General features: G+C 45.0%; 1 protein-coding gene across 2 annotated transcripts in view; it reads right to left on the bottom strand.

Annotated features, from left to right (window-relative positions):
* Positions 1 to 1,145: 1,145 nt before the first annotated feature.
* MLEC (malectin) overlaps positions 1,146 to 17,066 on the bottom strand; it is a 19,860-nt gene continuing 3,939 nt past the window's right edge. For both annotated transcript variants that reach the window (XM_032773690.2, XM_032773689.2), the window contains exons 2-5: positions 13,606 to 13,784; positions 9,872 to 10,048; positions 9,642 to 9,699; positions 1,146 to 7,944 (exon numbers count right to left, since the gene is read on the bottom strand). In XM_032773690.2, coding sequence (XP_032629581.1) covers positions 7,715 to 7,944; positions 9,642 to 9,699; positions 9,872 to 10,048; positions 13,606 to 13,770 — 630 coding nt within the window. In that variant the 5' untranslated portion in view covers positions 13,771 to 13,784 and the 3' untranslated portion in view covers positions 1,146 to 7,714. The remainder of the gene's footprint in view (positions 7,945 to 9,641; positions 9,700 to 9,871; positions 10,049 to 13,605; positions 13,785 to 17,066) is intronic.

The following is a 17,066-nucleotide window of genomic DNA, read 5'->3' on the forward strand; positions in this document are numbered from 1 at the left end:
ACTCAGGACACTACAGTTAGACAATCCTACCCAGTCATTTCATGTGGCAGCTGCTCCAGCTTCTCCTTGTGGGGCTGTGTCATTTTTACTATCAGGCACCACAGTGACATCCTAACGCAAAGGGATCCAACAAAGATTTTTCCCCTTAGTTTTTGGTAATGCTCATATGTAGGTGTTCACAAGTCACTGGGGTGAGTGTGTGCAACTGACTTTGGTGATGGGGTGGGGGGACACAGGCAGGGTAAACAATGTGTATTTCAGACAAATGTTTTTGCCCCATGGATGTCATCTCTCGTAGAACTCCTTGGAGCATCATCCTGAAAAAGGAAAGAGTTAGTAAAGAGTGAAAACAACCCACCATCTTCAGTTTAGTTACACAATATTAATAAGTGTCTTTTCCAACAACCCAGTGGAAAAGGAGGAGTGCTACTCTGCAGCCCCTCCTCCCTCCATGCAGCAGGTGGCTTTGTGTAGTAAAAACCGATGGAGCTTTTCCTTCCCTCCTCACAGGCCCCACCAGAAATGCTGGCTGGGCCATTTAGTAAGGGCTTATCTACACATGAACACACAGCAGTCGCGCTGTCCCTAGACTGATGTGGTCTCCCATACACCCAGACCTTCTTCCAGCAGTGGTTCTCTGGGCATCCCTTGTTGCAAGTTACCTTGTGCCAAATTACCCACCCAAAATCCCTGGTATTGGCCAAGAAAGTGCTGTACACTCAGCTCAAACACCCAGCCACATTAGTGCCTCCAAAGAATCCTTACAGTGTTCAGACCCTGCTGCTGAATCTTTACACACTATCTGTTAATTAACAGCACCTGCCATGCCACATGTGCTGTCCTGTAGCTCAGGGGAAAGTGGCAACACCTGAATAAGTGGGTAACTCTGATACCATCTCTTTGCTCAGGGCTGGGTCCCCTTTGCCCCCCTTTCTGTCTTAAGCAAAGATTGACATAGATCATAATACACCCACGAGACAGAATCTGCCTCCATCCTGCCTGATCAGAGCCAAGAGTCTCTTCTACAGGTGGATTGTAAATGGAAACAGCTAGGCCCATCTCAGCACTTCAAGGAATCCTGTTGTGCAGTAAAAAACAAGGGTTTTTATGTTTTGTTTTGTTTTTAAAGCACCAGATGCTCCAAGTGACAATATAATTTTGTTTATTTTCCTTTAATACACTGCTGGTTAAAACTGCCAGGCAGTAGATTTCAGAACATTCCCTCAACCAAACATCCTGGGAAAATTAAAAAATAAACAGCTACATGTACCAAAAATAAAATAATCCACCCACACACCCAGCTCTTCTCCCCAAAAGAACAAGCCTTTGCAAAGCCAGTCCAATCAGAAATAGACATCTGTGCTTTTAACCCAGGGCCTAAGACTGATACAAACAGTCACCGCAAGTTGTTATAACACAAAGCAATGGACAGTAAAAAAAAAAAAAAAAATCCTCCTTCAAAACCCTTTAGTACTGATTACTAATACAGATGAAGATTTAACCCAAAAGAAATTGATATTTCTTGCCATATTGCTATATCCTTCGTGGTCATTCAAGTCTTGCAGCCTTGAGCAGAGCTTGCAGCTGTGTGGTTCTTAATGCTCAACAAATCAGCTGATTTCAAGAAGCCAGTGTTCCCTTAGCAAGAGGGACCTGCAAGCAGCTCATTCAGACCTTGTCTACACAACCATATCCATGTCATGGGACCCACTTACTTACAACACAGTTAAGAGTTGCTGTGCAGATGGGACCCAAACATTGTCACTGTAACTGGGCTAAAGCCTTGGGCAATCCAAGCTACTTCTCCAACGACCCTGAGAACTCTACTTTTGTTTCATGCAGCCTGGAGCCACCTTACAGACTGGTTAGTTTCTTAAGCAGGAAGAGCTTGAGTGCAAGAAGTCCCCAGGAGCAGCCCTGGCCCAAGTTTATCAGCCTCTAGTGGGTGTTTTAGTCACTCCAAGATTCTGATTGAACATGCCTGGATTAAAACCGAATCACTGTGAGAGAACAAATAAGCACACCCCTAACACACATGAATAAGAAATAACTATGGCTCAAAGATTTTGCATTTCCTAGATTCACACACACACTAAGAGTTTCTGGTTAAACAAGACTTGTTAAAAACTGCTCTTGACACCTGTCTGAGCTGCTGTTTCCTCACTTTCCCTGGGATTAACCTCTACCCACAGCCTCCTGAGCTTTTGCTGTTTGCTATGGATTATTCACATTTCCTGAGCAGACAGCACTCTCTCTGGGAGGGAAGAAAGCACTTCTGTATTTTTTTTTTTTTTTAATAAAACTCTTATTGGGGTGAGGGAGGGGGGAATAAAAACCAATGTCAGCAATGAGAGTCATGCTGACTAGACCAGGCACAGAGTACCCCAGAGCATTTCCTTGATCTCTTCAGAAATAGTTCTTTAATATATAGCTATAAACTCTGAGTAAGCCAGAGTCCAGAAAGACAGAACCCTGGCTGCAACCTCCTCCTCACAGACCAATGCCAGAAATTAAGTACTATCATATTCTTGGGATGAGTCTGTTCAGATCTGATGTGAAATAATCACAAGTTTCATGGGTCTGATGCATCCCCTAACCATTATGTCAAGATCAGGAACTTGGTGCCTATTTATTAGGCTCCATCCTTTCCTGGGAGGAGTTCTCAGTTCCAACCCACATGATATATTCCTCCTCAAGAATACATGCCTAAGCTTATTTAATCACTGGATAAAATCTGGTGGAAACAGAGGCAAGTGTGTAAAAAAACCCCAAGCCTAGTCCCATTAGACCTTTGCATACATTTGTTATGGAGATGTAGCAAAGCCAGATAGTGGAATTGATTCTGAGATTCCAGACCTTGCTCTCCCTGAGATTCCCACTAAGCAGATCTCTCTCCTGCCCTAATTGGCACAAGGAGCAGACAGATGCCGCAGAGGGTCTGCTACTAGCAGGAGTTTAAGAGAAGTTTTGTCCCAAACCACGTTCTCAGAATCTGTTACACATCGAGTCATGCAGACTCCAGTAGTTTTCTATTCTTTTCCAAAGGGACTATGCAGGCTACAGCTGAAATTGGACTATGTTTCCAATGGTTGCTGCTAGTCCAGTCTCAACCACAGCAAAGCCAGGGATGAAGTACTGTATTCTGCTCTTGGTTTAGAGTCCCTGCCACAATGGCCACTCTAAGGGAAGACCTTTCCTAGCAAGATCCTGATGCGGGATGGGGTTGACATCATGCCATAAACTTCGCTACTGCTGCAGAAGCAGGACTCAAGCCATGCTGAGGGCACGCTCCTACCCAAAATCTGACCTTCACCAAGCCCCTGAAAACCATGGCCAGATGGGGACAATGTTTCCGGGAAGCTCCCCATCCCTCTGGAGATTTCTTTGGGGAGAACAAACCTGAAGGAGCCTGCCAGTTCCCCTATCACATCCATTACTATGCATCCAGCAACAGAAACTATCAGAGGATATTCACAAGTCGCACCGTACTTCAGCTAGGACATTCCAGAGTATGGATCACAGGACGGTAAGAGAATGCCTGCTGCTTTTAGAGGGGGAAGTGCCTGGATTAGGGACCGTCTCCTCCAGGAGTTAGATATAAAGTGGAAACAGAAGTTCCTTAAAACAGAAGCTTCTTCCAACAGACTTGTGATCAAACCACAACAAAAAGGCACCAAAAATGAACATAAGGATTTGCTTTGGCATTCCACTTGCTTCCACCTGCAATCCCACAGGGAAAGGTTAGATATCGTTCCACTCACACAAACACTACAGTACAAAGTTACAGGGCTGGTTTAAAGCTACTAATGCCCACAGAATTCAGAGTTAAGGATGAAACAGATCCTCACTCTCCCAACTGCACTGCAGAAGAAGGACTCAGGTGTGTAAGGCTGCCTGCTATTCTGAGATCCCACACCCTAGGCACAGCAGGTGGGGAGGAAAAACATAAACCAAAGAATCTCCACCTGCAGTTTGAATACCCTGGGCTGGGAAGGTTCAAGTCAAGCCCATATCACCATCACATTGCTTTTTTGTAAGGCCGTGGAAAAGCTACGCCTTTAGGGAAGTAGAACAGCCGCTCAGCCGTTCCAAAGGCAAACAGCCAGCCAGAGTTTGAAATGTGTCATGGAAGCAATCACTGACTCTCCACTCATTTCCACCATGCAGCAGCCTCGCCTGCTGACTGTATTTGCTCAACCATCCATCCCTAAATACAAATGGAAACCAACTTCAGTGAAAGACAACGGCTGAACGATAAGATATTCCAACATATCAACAACAGAAAAATAAAGTAGCCCTAAACCACCACCCCCAAGCCACGTACCTCTTGCCAGTTTTAAGCAGCCGAAATGCAGATGCAGCTATGAAGAGATCTACGCAAAAGCGAGCCACAATCAGACCTCAATATCCATTCATACATTGGATGGGTCCCTCTGACCACTACACCCCACTCCCCTTCAATAGTCCTTATTTAAAAAACAAAGCACGTTTTACTTGTCCCAAAAGGATCCTTCAAATGAAGTCTGAAGCTGCCAGAAAAGGAAGGGTTAAAACAGGAAAGCAAAAAGGAAAATTGCTTTATTACAGTACCATCATGGGGCCAGATGACCCAGCAAGCAGCTAAGGGAGGGAGGAAGCACAAACCTATGTGAGTACCTCACCCCCAGTGCAGAAGAGAAGGCTTGATAAGCAAGTTATGGGTAAACAGAGCAAAAAATATTCCAATTAAAAAAAAATAAACTGAATTAATTTTATTTGAAAAACATAGGCTGCAACACACAGCAGAAGTCTAATCCCATGCTGGCTACCCCTAAAGACACGTGCTTCATCCTCAGGTGGGAGTCCAGCACAGAGCAAGTGCATTGCCACTATTAGAAGGAACAGGGCAGGATCAGCTACCCTGGCCTTGCAGAGGAGTGGACTAATCTAACAGGCCTCTTCCATCTCTACCACCTATGATCCTAGGTGTGGGCCCTGGAGCTCAAACTGTGCAGAGACTGAGGGGTCCTGAAGGAGACTTGTGTCTAAGAAATGCTGGCATCTCAGGGGAAGAGAAGAGCACACTCCTCAACTGGAAGCCTTGTTGTTTTCAGGATCAAATTCTTGGTTTGCCTAATGAATTAGGGCAGTTTGTGCTGAACCCAAGAAGTTCCTGCTATTTGATTAAGGTTCCACACCCTGTGCTGTGCTACTGCGTTAGAGTGATCAGATGGTGGCCAAAGAGATCTGGGGAAATCATAAGTTTAGACAAAATTTTCTGAGTGGCAATGCCTGTAATTAAAAATGTCCTCAAAATACACCTTTTTAATTGACTCACACATTAAGAAAATAAGCATTTAGGAGTGACAAGAGTCCAGGAGGAAACAGCTGAATGAGCTGCTAGTCCCAGGCCTCTCACTGTTTCAGAGCTTAGCTTGCTCTGGAGATCTACTGCTGGCCTTCTCCTCCCCGTGGGTAGGTTTCATTACAGTCAAGCATTCTCCGACTGTTTTACCAACTGAACTGCTTGTGCGAGCATTAGTGGCTGACAGTAGCAATGGGAGAAAGCTCAGCTGGATCCTATATTTTGCACTGGACCCACAGAATCAGAATTGTGGTTAAACACAAAGCAGCAATGCACTTGCTCAGAAAGATGGCTGCGTTGGGGACCAATGCTCTGACAGCGTCCCTAGCTCCTGTCTCGGCACTCATGGCTGGGCAACACTTTCCACAGCTTGAAAATTAATAGGAAGAAAGTAAATGTTTTGGCTGCTGTAAAAGGATTATTCATAGAGCTCTGCTGACCCTTCATCAGGATGCTCTGTCTAGATTATCAAAAGGCCAGGTGTGAGTTGAGCAGCTACACACAACTGTGCTCAAAAGCAACTGATAAGAAAAGTCAGAATCCAAGCAGGAGCAGCAGGGGGATTACTTCTCAGTCAAGCTGCACAGTATGAAGCAGATGAGATGCTTGCCAAAAAAAACAGATTTAGCCCAAGGCAAAGAGAATTCTGCCCTGAGGATGGATGTTATTAGAATTAAAGCTGACAAGGCTGGTGTCTCAAGACTTAAGCTCCAAAGAATACCCTTTACCCTGGCTGTGCAAGGTGTTGGGCACTTCCAGTAAGGAAGGGAGCACTCCCAACTCCCATAAGTCAATGGGAATGGAAGCTGCTCAGCACCTTGCAGATTCAGATCTTAAGTGATGCCAGCTGCCCAAGGACCTTCAGTTCCAGATCAGGAAGAGTGTGTGGACTGCACATTGCAGGCTTTTGTTTTCCACACTGCTCTCCTGATTACACCAGACTCAGATCCAGAGCAAAGCAGCCACTCCTGACACCCCACTCAGAGAACACATATTCTTCATGTGGGTGCAGAGTCCACTTGCTAAGCTGTCAGAGGGGGAAGGTGAACAGGGTAGCTCAGACCCATCATTAGGTGACCATGGAAGCTGACCAGACTGATCTACATCAGTTTCCATCCATTTCAGATTCTCCACAATAGATGGACATGCTCATCCTACAGGACTGAGAAGTTGGGCACCTTGGCACTTGCCAGCATCAAATTCTTAGGCACATCCTGATATTCCAAAGCCTACGCAAGATAGTTAATGGTAGGTACAGACTGCAATCTCACATTACTGCAGACTGGATTAGATCAATGCAGCTGATGCAGAAGGATTACAGGGTTATTGGAAAGTACTTCAAGGGTTGCACTACTCTGTTTTATGGCTGCCAGACTATTGATCATAGCAGGGATGCACAAGCATTGGAGGCTCAGAGCCTCCATTTTTTTGGTCACCTGGTTCTCAGCCCCTCCAGGGGAGACACTGAACACTAGAGAGGGCAAGGTGGGATGGGGCTTGAAGTGAGCCCACTGCGAAGAAAAATATTAAAAAGGAAATAAAAGCCACAACTGATACAGAAACCAAACACATCCGGGGCAGAGACACTGCAGCAAAAAGCCAGCCTATTGCAGGTCACAGAAGAACCCCCGCAGCAACGATCTAACGTTACACAATTATCAAACTAGGAAAGTTTCTCCCAACTGGTGCAGAAAATCAGGCCAAATAATTCCCTCAGCTCTTTCTGCAACTCACTCTAAAGTTAGAACCTTTCCTGGAGACCCATCAGCAAGTCTGAGCCTGTGTATCTTTAGGACAGAGAAGTATTGTGCATTTAGTTACACACATTCAGATCACTGTTGAAAAGCCAGTCTCTTTCCCCCATAATTGTCACCCAAAGGCAACAGAACATCTGTGCACACTTCTGACCAACACACACATCTAGGCCTCACTTCAAAGGCTGTTTTTCCAGGCAACATTCAGAGAGTGCTTCCCTGCTTAGCTTCTTAAGCCGGGACCAATTATCCACCTGGACAAGGGCACAACATTTGGGTCACGCAACTTCCTCTCCGTGCGGGATATGGACCAAAGTTCGCCAGCATCAGCTTCCTACAGTCCAGACAGACAGCAAGGATCCAGTTTAATCTCAAGTGCCCCGAAGAGGAAGGGATGCTGCTTATGATGCAACAGGGGAAGCCAAGGCCTCGCTGCTCGCTGGCTGGGAGAAGGCAAGCTCCCCCCTTTACCTGTACCTGCAGTTCATTCCAAATGAACTTTTTTTTCCCTTAAATTATGAAAAATATGGAGAAACTGAAAGCAACCACATTTGGTCCAACTCCTTTCCTCCTGGCCTGCGGCCCCTGCCACTGCATCTCTGCATGGGGCTTGCCCTCACAACCGGCAAAGGCAGAAGAGGGTAGGAATGAAGACACCAAAGGCCACCAATATAGGGAACATGAGGCTGCTGTTGTCTGAGGCGTAGGGGTTTGGTGTCCGGGGGCCTGACTGAACCCGGTTCTTATTGGCCTGTTTTTTAACGCTGGAGCCTTCTTCATACTCTTCATCATCTTCCTCATCCTCCTTTTTCTCTAGTCCAGGGTGAGGCTGCAGCTTTGGAACATCTGTTGGAAAAGAAAGAAATTCACTATTGTGAACGTGACTTGCTCCATCCCACACCCAACCAGTTGAACAGGGCACATGGGGCACCCCATAGACTGGTACACAGTTCCACATTGCCAGGGCTCCACTCCAATATAAGCATCCTAATTCATGGAGATACGTGGATGGCTCCACTCTCAGCTTGTGAAACAAATATTTGTATATGAATAAAGTCCTATCAAATTCACAGCCATGAAAAACGCATCCTGGACCGTGAAATCTGGTCTTTTGTGTGCTTCTACCCTATACCGTACAGATTTCACAGGGGAGAAAACAGGGTGGCCGGAGAGCGGCGGTTGTTGGCCAGGCACCCAGCTCTGAAGGCAGAGCCGCCGCCAGCAGCAGTGCAGTAGTAAGGGTGGCAATACCATACCAAGCCACCCTTACTTTTGCACTGCTGCTGGCAGTGGCTCTGCCTTCAGAGCTGGATGCCTGGCCAACAGCTGCCGCTCTCCGGCCACCTAGCTCTGAAGGCAGCGCCGCCGCCTGCAGCAGCACAGAAGTAAGGGCAGCAGTACCACAACCCCCACATAATAATCTTGCGACCCTCCCACAACTCTTTTTTTGTCAGGACCCCTACAATTACAACACTGTGAAATTTCACATTTAAATAGCTGGAATCATGAAAATTATTATTTTAAAAATCCTATGACTGTGAAATTGACCAAAATGGACCATAAATTTTGTAGGGCCCTATTATGAAGACCCTGCCTGTGAGGACAGAGTGACATCACCACTCTCCAGCTTCTCATTCAGGAAGAGCTACATCACACAAGCACATCTGCCCCACTCCAACCTCTAATGCTCCTGGCAGCCTTATAAGACCCCAGGCAGGACCAAGACTTACTGCCTTGATAACCAAGTGCCTCCCAACCCGTAAATGGAGACCTATCTCACAGCAGTTTCCCCATGACCTGCCAGTGCCACTCCACGTATCCACCAAAGCAAAGCAATATGCATCCCAACCCACCCCCCAGTCCTTGCTGGTCTGAGACCTGAGTTCAAACTCCCCACACAGCAAGATACTGTGCTGCCACTAGACCACAGAGCCAACCCATTGCCTGCAGGGTAGCAATCCCTAATCTCTAGAACAGCAAACAGATCCATCATATGACAAAGATTTCAGCTGAGTGTTCTGACACACAGCAATGAGAGAGCAGGGACTCCTGCTAACCCCACACAGAGTTATTCTGAGAGATTAAGTCTGGGAAAATTGTAGCAGCATCCTTAGAGCCAAAGGGGGAAGAAGCCCACTGTGGAGCAAAAGCACTAGGCCAGAAAAACTGAATGATTACTAGCTAAAGAGGTCTCCAGAGCCAGATCTTTGCAGAGCTGCTCACAATGTCTAGCAGCCAAAGAATTTAGCTATCAGCCAATTTAACCACCACTGAGACTCAGAAGGCCCCCAGTTTTTGAATTAGACACACAACCTACTTTCCAAATGAATCAGCCTTATAAACTTGGAGTGAAGGACTGGGAGACAACACATCTGTGATGCGCTAGGACAAAACTTCACAGGGGACAGTTGAGGGCAATGGGCCTGGCTGAGACAGGTCAGTTAAGGCTGCCACTATACAGAGTGGTATACACATAGTTTAAAAGGAAATCAGTTGCCCTCCAAGCTAAAAAGTCTTGAAGGATTATTAGTTAAAAAACTTACCATCCACTGTTCCTTGCAGGATGTATAGTGCACAGATTTTTGGATTGTCGTAGTATCCCTAGCAAAAGGGAAGACAAAGGTCAGTGTTGTCAAAGAAGGAATATCCCCCACCCATCAGAGTCACTTCCCCTCTCCCTATGCACATCTGCACCATGTGGCAGTGTGTGAGGGACTGGGTGGAGATGAGAGGAGAGAGAAAGAAAGGGCTTCCCCTAGCCAGGGTTTGTTACCTTGACAAACTCAATATGGAGTTTCCCTGTGAATGTGGAAACCTCTCCCTGGACACTCAACTTCCCCTTCCTGATGCTGATGGGAATGATCTCGTCGTGAGCTGTGCTATGTCCAACTCGGTCAAAAATGTCCAAGTCCTTCACCACCACATGGCCATTCAAGCGCACATCAAACACCTTCGGGGTGGAAGAGATTGCAGAGAGTATCAGAGGGGAATCAGACACATGACTGAGAGGGGACAGGACAGAAACAGTCTGTGCTCATTACAAAGCCCAGGAGACAAGAAGTATTACTGCATGTGCCACCAAACCAATGCAGATTCTCTGCGCATATGGCAATCTGTCTCCACCCCCTTGTTGAGAAGGACCCACAGCCCCAAAATAGACCACAGAAGTTAAACAATTAAGCCCTTTAAAAATGGTTACAAATAGACAAACCTGTATCCTGCCTCTAACACGTCTCCATAACTACTGTTCAGTATTGAGGACTGTGGGGAGTTTCATTAGGCCCTATCCTCAGAAATACACTGTTACCTCAATATAATGCGACTCGATATAACACAAATTCGGATATAATGCGGTAAAGCAGTGATCCAGGGGAGCGAGGCTGCGCACTCCGGTGGATCAAAGCAAGTTCAATATAACACAGTTTCACCTATAACACAGTAAGATTTTTTGGCTCCCAAGGACAGCGTTATATCAAGGTAGAGGTGTACCATGCACCCACACCTCCCTTTGACTCGAGTGGGAGCTGTTGATGCTCGGCACCTCTGAAAATTGTGCTCCTGGCTTTTTAATCCCAGTGGTCTGGCGGTAAAACAGGGGAAGGAGAGACAAGAGAGAAAGAGACGAGACCAAAGGCAGAAGAAAAGGGATGAGTTAGGTAAAGAGACTGAACAACTAACAGAACGGAACCTCATCTCTGGGCTGCGGTGACTCAAGCATCGCTCATAGCCTGGAATACCATCACAACTGTGTAAAGGAAGAAAACAAAAGGAAGTATGTTAGTCCTTAAATCCCATAGAACTCTATTTTGTCAGGAGAGCCACCTGATCACATCCAATTATTTCCATCCTTCTGATCAGCCTCTACAAGCCAATGTTGCTGCTTAAAATAATCACCAAGTAGGGAAGCAGCATGGTCCAGTGGACAAGGAACAGGACTAGAAATCAGGACTAGGGTTCTAATTCCAGCTCTTAAATTCAGTTATTGTGTGGCCTTGACTCCCGTGTACCTCAGTTTTCCCAACTGCAAAAAGGGAATCACAAAGGTCAGCAAGAATCATTAAGTGCTTTGATGTCTCCAGAAGAAAGGTGCTATACAAAAGTCAAGTGTCAGTCACATTTCACTACAGAAAGTCAGTTGAAGAGATGACTTCACAAACAAGTACATCCAGCTCTACTTTATATTAGAAATTGATATGGGAGCTTAGTTTTACTTTGGAATGCATCCTTAGGAACAAGTTCATCCCTAGGGCAGCTCCAGTTGGCTCAGTGGAGCTGGTAGAGGGGAGGGTCTGTCATGAGTAGATAGGTAAGGTAAGGGTTAATTTTCTTTTGCCTGTAAAGGGTGAACAAAGGGAACCAAACACCTGACCAGAGGACCAATCAGAGAACTGGATTTTTTAAAAGTTAGGGGCGGGAATTGTGTACTCTAGGTCTTTTGTTTTTCCCAGCTATGGAGGAAACATCTTTTCTGCTAACTCCTATTTCTTTCTAATATTTTCCTACAAAGTGTGAGTACAAAGGCCACAAGGCAAATAGGCTGTTATATGCTTTGTGTTGTATTTACAGGTGTGTTGATTTGCGACTGGTTTAAAAGGGGCTATCTTTTAAAATCAGATCTGTTTATTCATATTTCCTTATAAGCAAGAGCCTGTATTGACTCTTAATGCAGTATTATTTGTTTTGTATTTCTTCTTTTACATAAAGTTCTTTTAAAAACTTGTGGGAAGTTTCTTTTCCTATGAGCAAAGGATAGATCATCTCTGTACCAGTATCTGTCTTCGCACTCAGACGGATCAGCAGAGGCTGGGGAGGAAGCATTACTAATTCTGGGGTTATTTTCTATTGTTCCAGGAAAGAACAGGCTACGGGGAAGGAGAGAAAAGAATCCAACTCTGTTCCCGTTTGTGTTTGCGGGTTTTTCTCTAGTTATGCGACGAACACAGAAGGGGGGGAATCTTACCTGGTGTGGTTAGCTGTGATTAGCTTGAATGCCTAGCCTCAGGGGTGAGGTAAAATAGCTCTCTTGTTTTGCATTCAAGGAGTGAAGTATAAGCATCGACCAGGCTCACTCAGGAAAGGGGGGGACTGGGGGATAGATATGAGAGACCCAGGGGTCTGGTCTTGGGCGGTGGTCTTCCAAGGAAGAGTTGGGGAGTCCACAGAGGGGGTTCCCACCAACGGAGTATTGGGGACCGGCTTGATAAGAGCCTAATTCTTATACTGGTGAGCGAAGTTAAACATTCCAGCTTGTAGTAGACTTGGGGGAAGGTTTCAGATAAACACTCAGTGTTGAACTCAAGTCCAGATTGAGACAGAGCCGTTATTACATGGCTTCCCTCCCCCACTCTGTTTCCATGAGGAGAAAGATAGCTGTACAAATCGAGATGTCTATCCCTTTGCCTCACTAAAAAGAAACTCCACAAGTTTAAAAAGAACTTTATGTAAAAAGAAAAGAAAACAAACAAGTAATACTGCATTAAGGATCAATACGGCTCTTGCTTATAAGAATATGAATAACAGTCTGATTTAAAAGATAGCCCCCTTTAAACAAAGTCCAGCACGATCAACACACCTGTAAATACACACAAAGCTATAAACAGCTATTTTGCCTTGTGCTGTACTCACACTTTGTAGAAAATATTAGAAAGAAATAGGAGTTAGCAAAAAGATGTCCTCCATAGCTGGGAAAAAACAAAAGACCTAGAGTACACAATTCCCGCCCCTAACTTTTAAAAAATCCAGTTCTCTGATTGGTCCTCTGGTCAGGTGTTTGGTTCCCTTTGTTCACCCTTTACAGGCAAAAGAAAATTAACCCTTACCTTACCTATCTACTTATGACAGGGTCATGAAAAATCTGGATCCTGGTTTGACTGAAAATTCATAAACTTTGTGAAAAGCCTTTGAGGGTAAGAAAAATGCTTCAGCCAAAGGACTATAGCTCATTAAGTTATGGTTAGACTCTTCGAAGCATGTTAATACTTTATTTGTAACCGTATCTGCTTCCACCGTCTTTACTCAGTATCACTTATATCTCTGTTCCTAATACACTTATTCTTGGTTTTGCTATACATTCATCTGAGTACTGTTAAGTAAAGGGTGAATCCTCAGCTGAATTAACAGGCTGGTGTGTGATATGCCTCTTTGGAGACAGCGGACTTGATAATTTCTGTGAGTGTCCAGTGACAGGGGCTGGATACTGCAGAGGAACACTCCACATGGAGTTTTGGGCAGTGAAGTGCACCTGAGGTTTATCTGCAAGGCAAAGTAAAGGCTGGGAAAACTTTTGAGGAGGTTGTTTGGGTGGTTAGCAGACCAGAGTGTAGGGAACTGACACAGAGGTTAGCTCCCGTGAGACTCTCACACTCCGCAGGATGTAACAAGGTGATTCTCAGTCCTGAACTCCCCAAAGGCATGTCCCAGGTACCTGGCATACACAGCCCTAGACAGAAATTAGCATCATCAGAGATAACCAAGGAAGGATCCTGGGTTGGGGGAGACTTAGCTTACCTTCTGCTGTGACTGTGCAAAATAAACTTCAGCAAACTTCAACACCACAACGTAGTCGCCCTCTTCCTTGATGGGGACTTCATACCCAAAGGTCTCCTCGTTGTAACGCTCAGTCTGGTACAGAATCTGATCCTCTGTGTTGGACCGCAAGATTGGCAGCTTCATGCCATAGTCAGAGGCTGGGTTCCAAATATAAAAATCAACAAGAATGCAAGGGTTTACTTCTGAGGCATCAGCAGAAGATAATTCTATAAACAACCTCCAAGGACCAATTCTCTTGAGGCCCCACAGTCCCTCCTAATTCTGACCAATGGGGGGCACTACTTCCTTTCAAGTGTCCCCATCCCTACTTTACCAACTGCCACACTTTTTTTTTTAATCCAGTACACCAGAGGGGGAGGCAGGTTGAGCAGTGGCTGGAGGAAACCTGAATCCTACAGAAACACAGTTTGATCAACCATCTCCAAGGCAGTTAGCAGAGAAGAGGTCCTATTTCATGGCCTGGGTGCGCTAGGGTTCCCCCAAGACCTCTTCTACTTGGATCCCCAAGATCTCAGTTAGACTCCAGTCTAATTTCTCAGCTTCCTTTATTTGGCTTATAGTAAAGCTACACTGATCAGACTCAAGGATAGGGGATGTGTATAGAGCATACCACACATCCAGAGTTACACAGCAAATCTCTTCCCTTATATACGTTTACAAATTACACTGCATCACACATTTTGTAATTGGCTTAAATCACTTTGTAGAAACCAATCCCTGAACAGCACGCACTGTTCATGCATAACTTACACTTGGAATGTAAGCTGAGGTAAAGAGTATCTTATCCTTTGTTACCCTGCCCACTATAAATGGTTCCCTGGGCATTCCCCTTATTTTAGCTAGTACAGACATTGTTTCCAGCCTGCTGATCCATTTACCTCACTAATCCTGTCTCCCGAGAAATAAGGCGTCACCCATGTCAAACCAGGTCTATACAGCATCAGAGGATTGGCCATAAGACCAGACTTCTCTAGAGAAAGAGCACTTTGAACTTCTTATGTTTTAACCAACATGATGCCGTGCACAAATGAAATGAAGTCAATTTAGGACAGAGTCACCTCAGATAATATAATCCCATCCCCTGCAATTGACTTGGAATTAAAAACCTAATTACAATTTCTCCTAAAAAAAACATTAAAAAGCCAAGTTCCACCCAAGAGAAAACATGCAGGCTGGGAGAGCGTTGCATGTATTAAAAAGATCTTAATACAATCCCTTTCTTCTTGTTAATAATCCTTCAAACACCACGCAGGGAACCTGAATCAATAAGGATGTGCACACCGGAGGACTCTGATGACCATGCAAACTACCTCATATGATTTTATGGGGTATGCATCAGAGCCACGTGTGTGTGAGCCTTTACTTCAGTTATCTGTACACCACACAATGAAGAACCTTTGAAGAATGTTTCAAGCTGTGCCGGTATCTGAAGCAATCATGGAGGTTAAATACTTGTTTGTCCTTCCTTGTTGTTTAAAATCTATATCATAATGGAACTCAGAGGCCTCAATCAGCAATAGAGCCCTATTGTACTGGGCACTCTACAAACACATACGATGGCATAAGCCCCAAAGAGCTTACAATCTAAAATGCTATTCTCACTGGATGGAATAGGGGAGACTCTGGATGGCATCTGCACAACTGGCACTTCCAGTCAGCAGTGAAAGCTGATCTAAGCTTTTAGTTGTCAGCTGACAGTTGCTATTTCCACTCCCATTTCCACGGAAACAGATATAAGTTTGGGTTGGCCAATGCAGAATAAGCCAAAAGCTCTATCCAGTTGCCCGGCACCTATGTCCAAGCCCATGGAAATGACCAAGAGGAAACTAACACCTGTTCTACACAGCGAGGACCCTGGGGTAAGACTCCTATTGTTCTGTAACCACCAGGGAGGGTCATGGAGGCTTGATCATCGGAACCACAGGAGATGAAGAGCTCTCATTGTTTTCACACCCTGCTGTAAATACATCCCTTTTTCCAGTTACATGTTAACTAATTATAGTAGTCCAAACAGCTCAGGAACACTAGCTCAACTCCTATTTAATGCTGCATGTTAGAGACAAGCCTGCAGAGAAAGGAAGTTTGTTGTCAGGCTGGGATAGCGACCATCAGAGTGAATTCACCCAATCACACAAATGACTAAGTTTCAGAGTAGCAGCTGTGTTAGTCTGTATCCGCAAAAAGAACAGGAGTACTTGTGGCACCGCAGAGACTAACAAATTTATTTGAGAATAAGCTTTTGTGGGCTACAGCCCACTTCATCGGATGCAAGCAGTGGAAAATACGGTAGGAAGAGATTGTATGTGTGCGCGTATATACACACACAGAACATGAAACAATGGGTGTTACCATACACACACTAACGAAAGTAATCAGTTAAGGTGAGCTGTTACCAGCAGGAGAGAGAAAAACTTTTTGTAGTGGTAATGAAAATGGTCCATTTGCAGCAGTTGACAAGAAGTTGTGAGGAACAGTATTCCACCCTCCCCACTGTATTTTCTACTGCATGCATCCAATGAAGTGGGCTGTAGCACACAAAAGCTTATGCTCAAATAAATTTGTTAGTTTCTGAAGTGCCACAAGAACTCTTGCTCTTTTCACAAATGACTGATTCATGTTCTTCATGATCCAATGGAAGCGGATCTGAATTAGCAGTATTTTAGTTGCGGTGAAGAATGACTGAAGCACCAAGACAGAAACAAACCATTACACATTAGAAGTAACGAAAGTAGCCACTATCTTCATTTGTTTGGCATCTGGATATGCTATAAATCCCTTAGTTATACTTTCTCCCTTAAGTCCCAGAATTAGAATTTGAGGCTTGAGAGGAAACAACCCTAAAATGCCAACCCAGGACTTTTAAGCCATTAGCAGCAGGATTTCTGCTGCAGCCATTACCTGCCATCCACACAAATGGGAACCGAATGAGTAACTGAGGGAACTAAAATGATGGTGCAATAAAAACCGTTGAAAGAGAAGGAAGATAGCAGTTGAGCTCACGGGTTAAAGTCTTACTTGCTGAGCCCGGCACTGTGGTTGCAGCAGGGTTATTGTAACAGGTTGCTGTTCAGTGAGGCACCATGAACAAACACTCTTTTGGGAGGAGCAAACCACAACACTGCGAACTGTCAATCACATCTAAGGCACTGTGTAAGTAGTGACAACATCACTGCAAGGAGAGCTGCATCGATACTGTATGTTGCAGCTGTAGCAGTGATGGGCAGGAGACCCAAGCCTTGAATGGATAGTTCACCTTGTCTGCACCAAAGAGGTACCTGTTGCTGATAATGGGTGTATCTTAAGCCTGGTCTACACTATGCGTTTATACCAATTTTAGCAGCGTTAAACTGATTTAATGCTGCACCCGTCCACACAACGAGGCCCTTTATATCAATATAAAGGGCTCTTTAAACCAGTTT

This window comes from Chelonoidis abingdonii, chromosome 22 (genome assembly GCF_003597395.2).
Source record: "Chelonoidis abingdonii isolate Lonesome George chromosome 22, CheloAbing_2.0, whole genome shotgun sequence".
NCBI classification, from domain to species: Eukaryota; Metazoa; Chordata; order Testudines; family Testudinidae; genus Chelonoidis; species Chelonoidis abingdonii.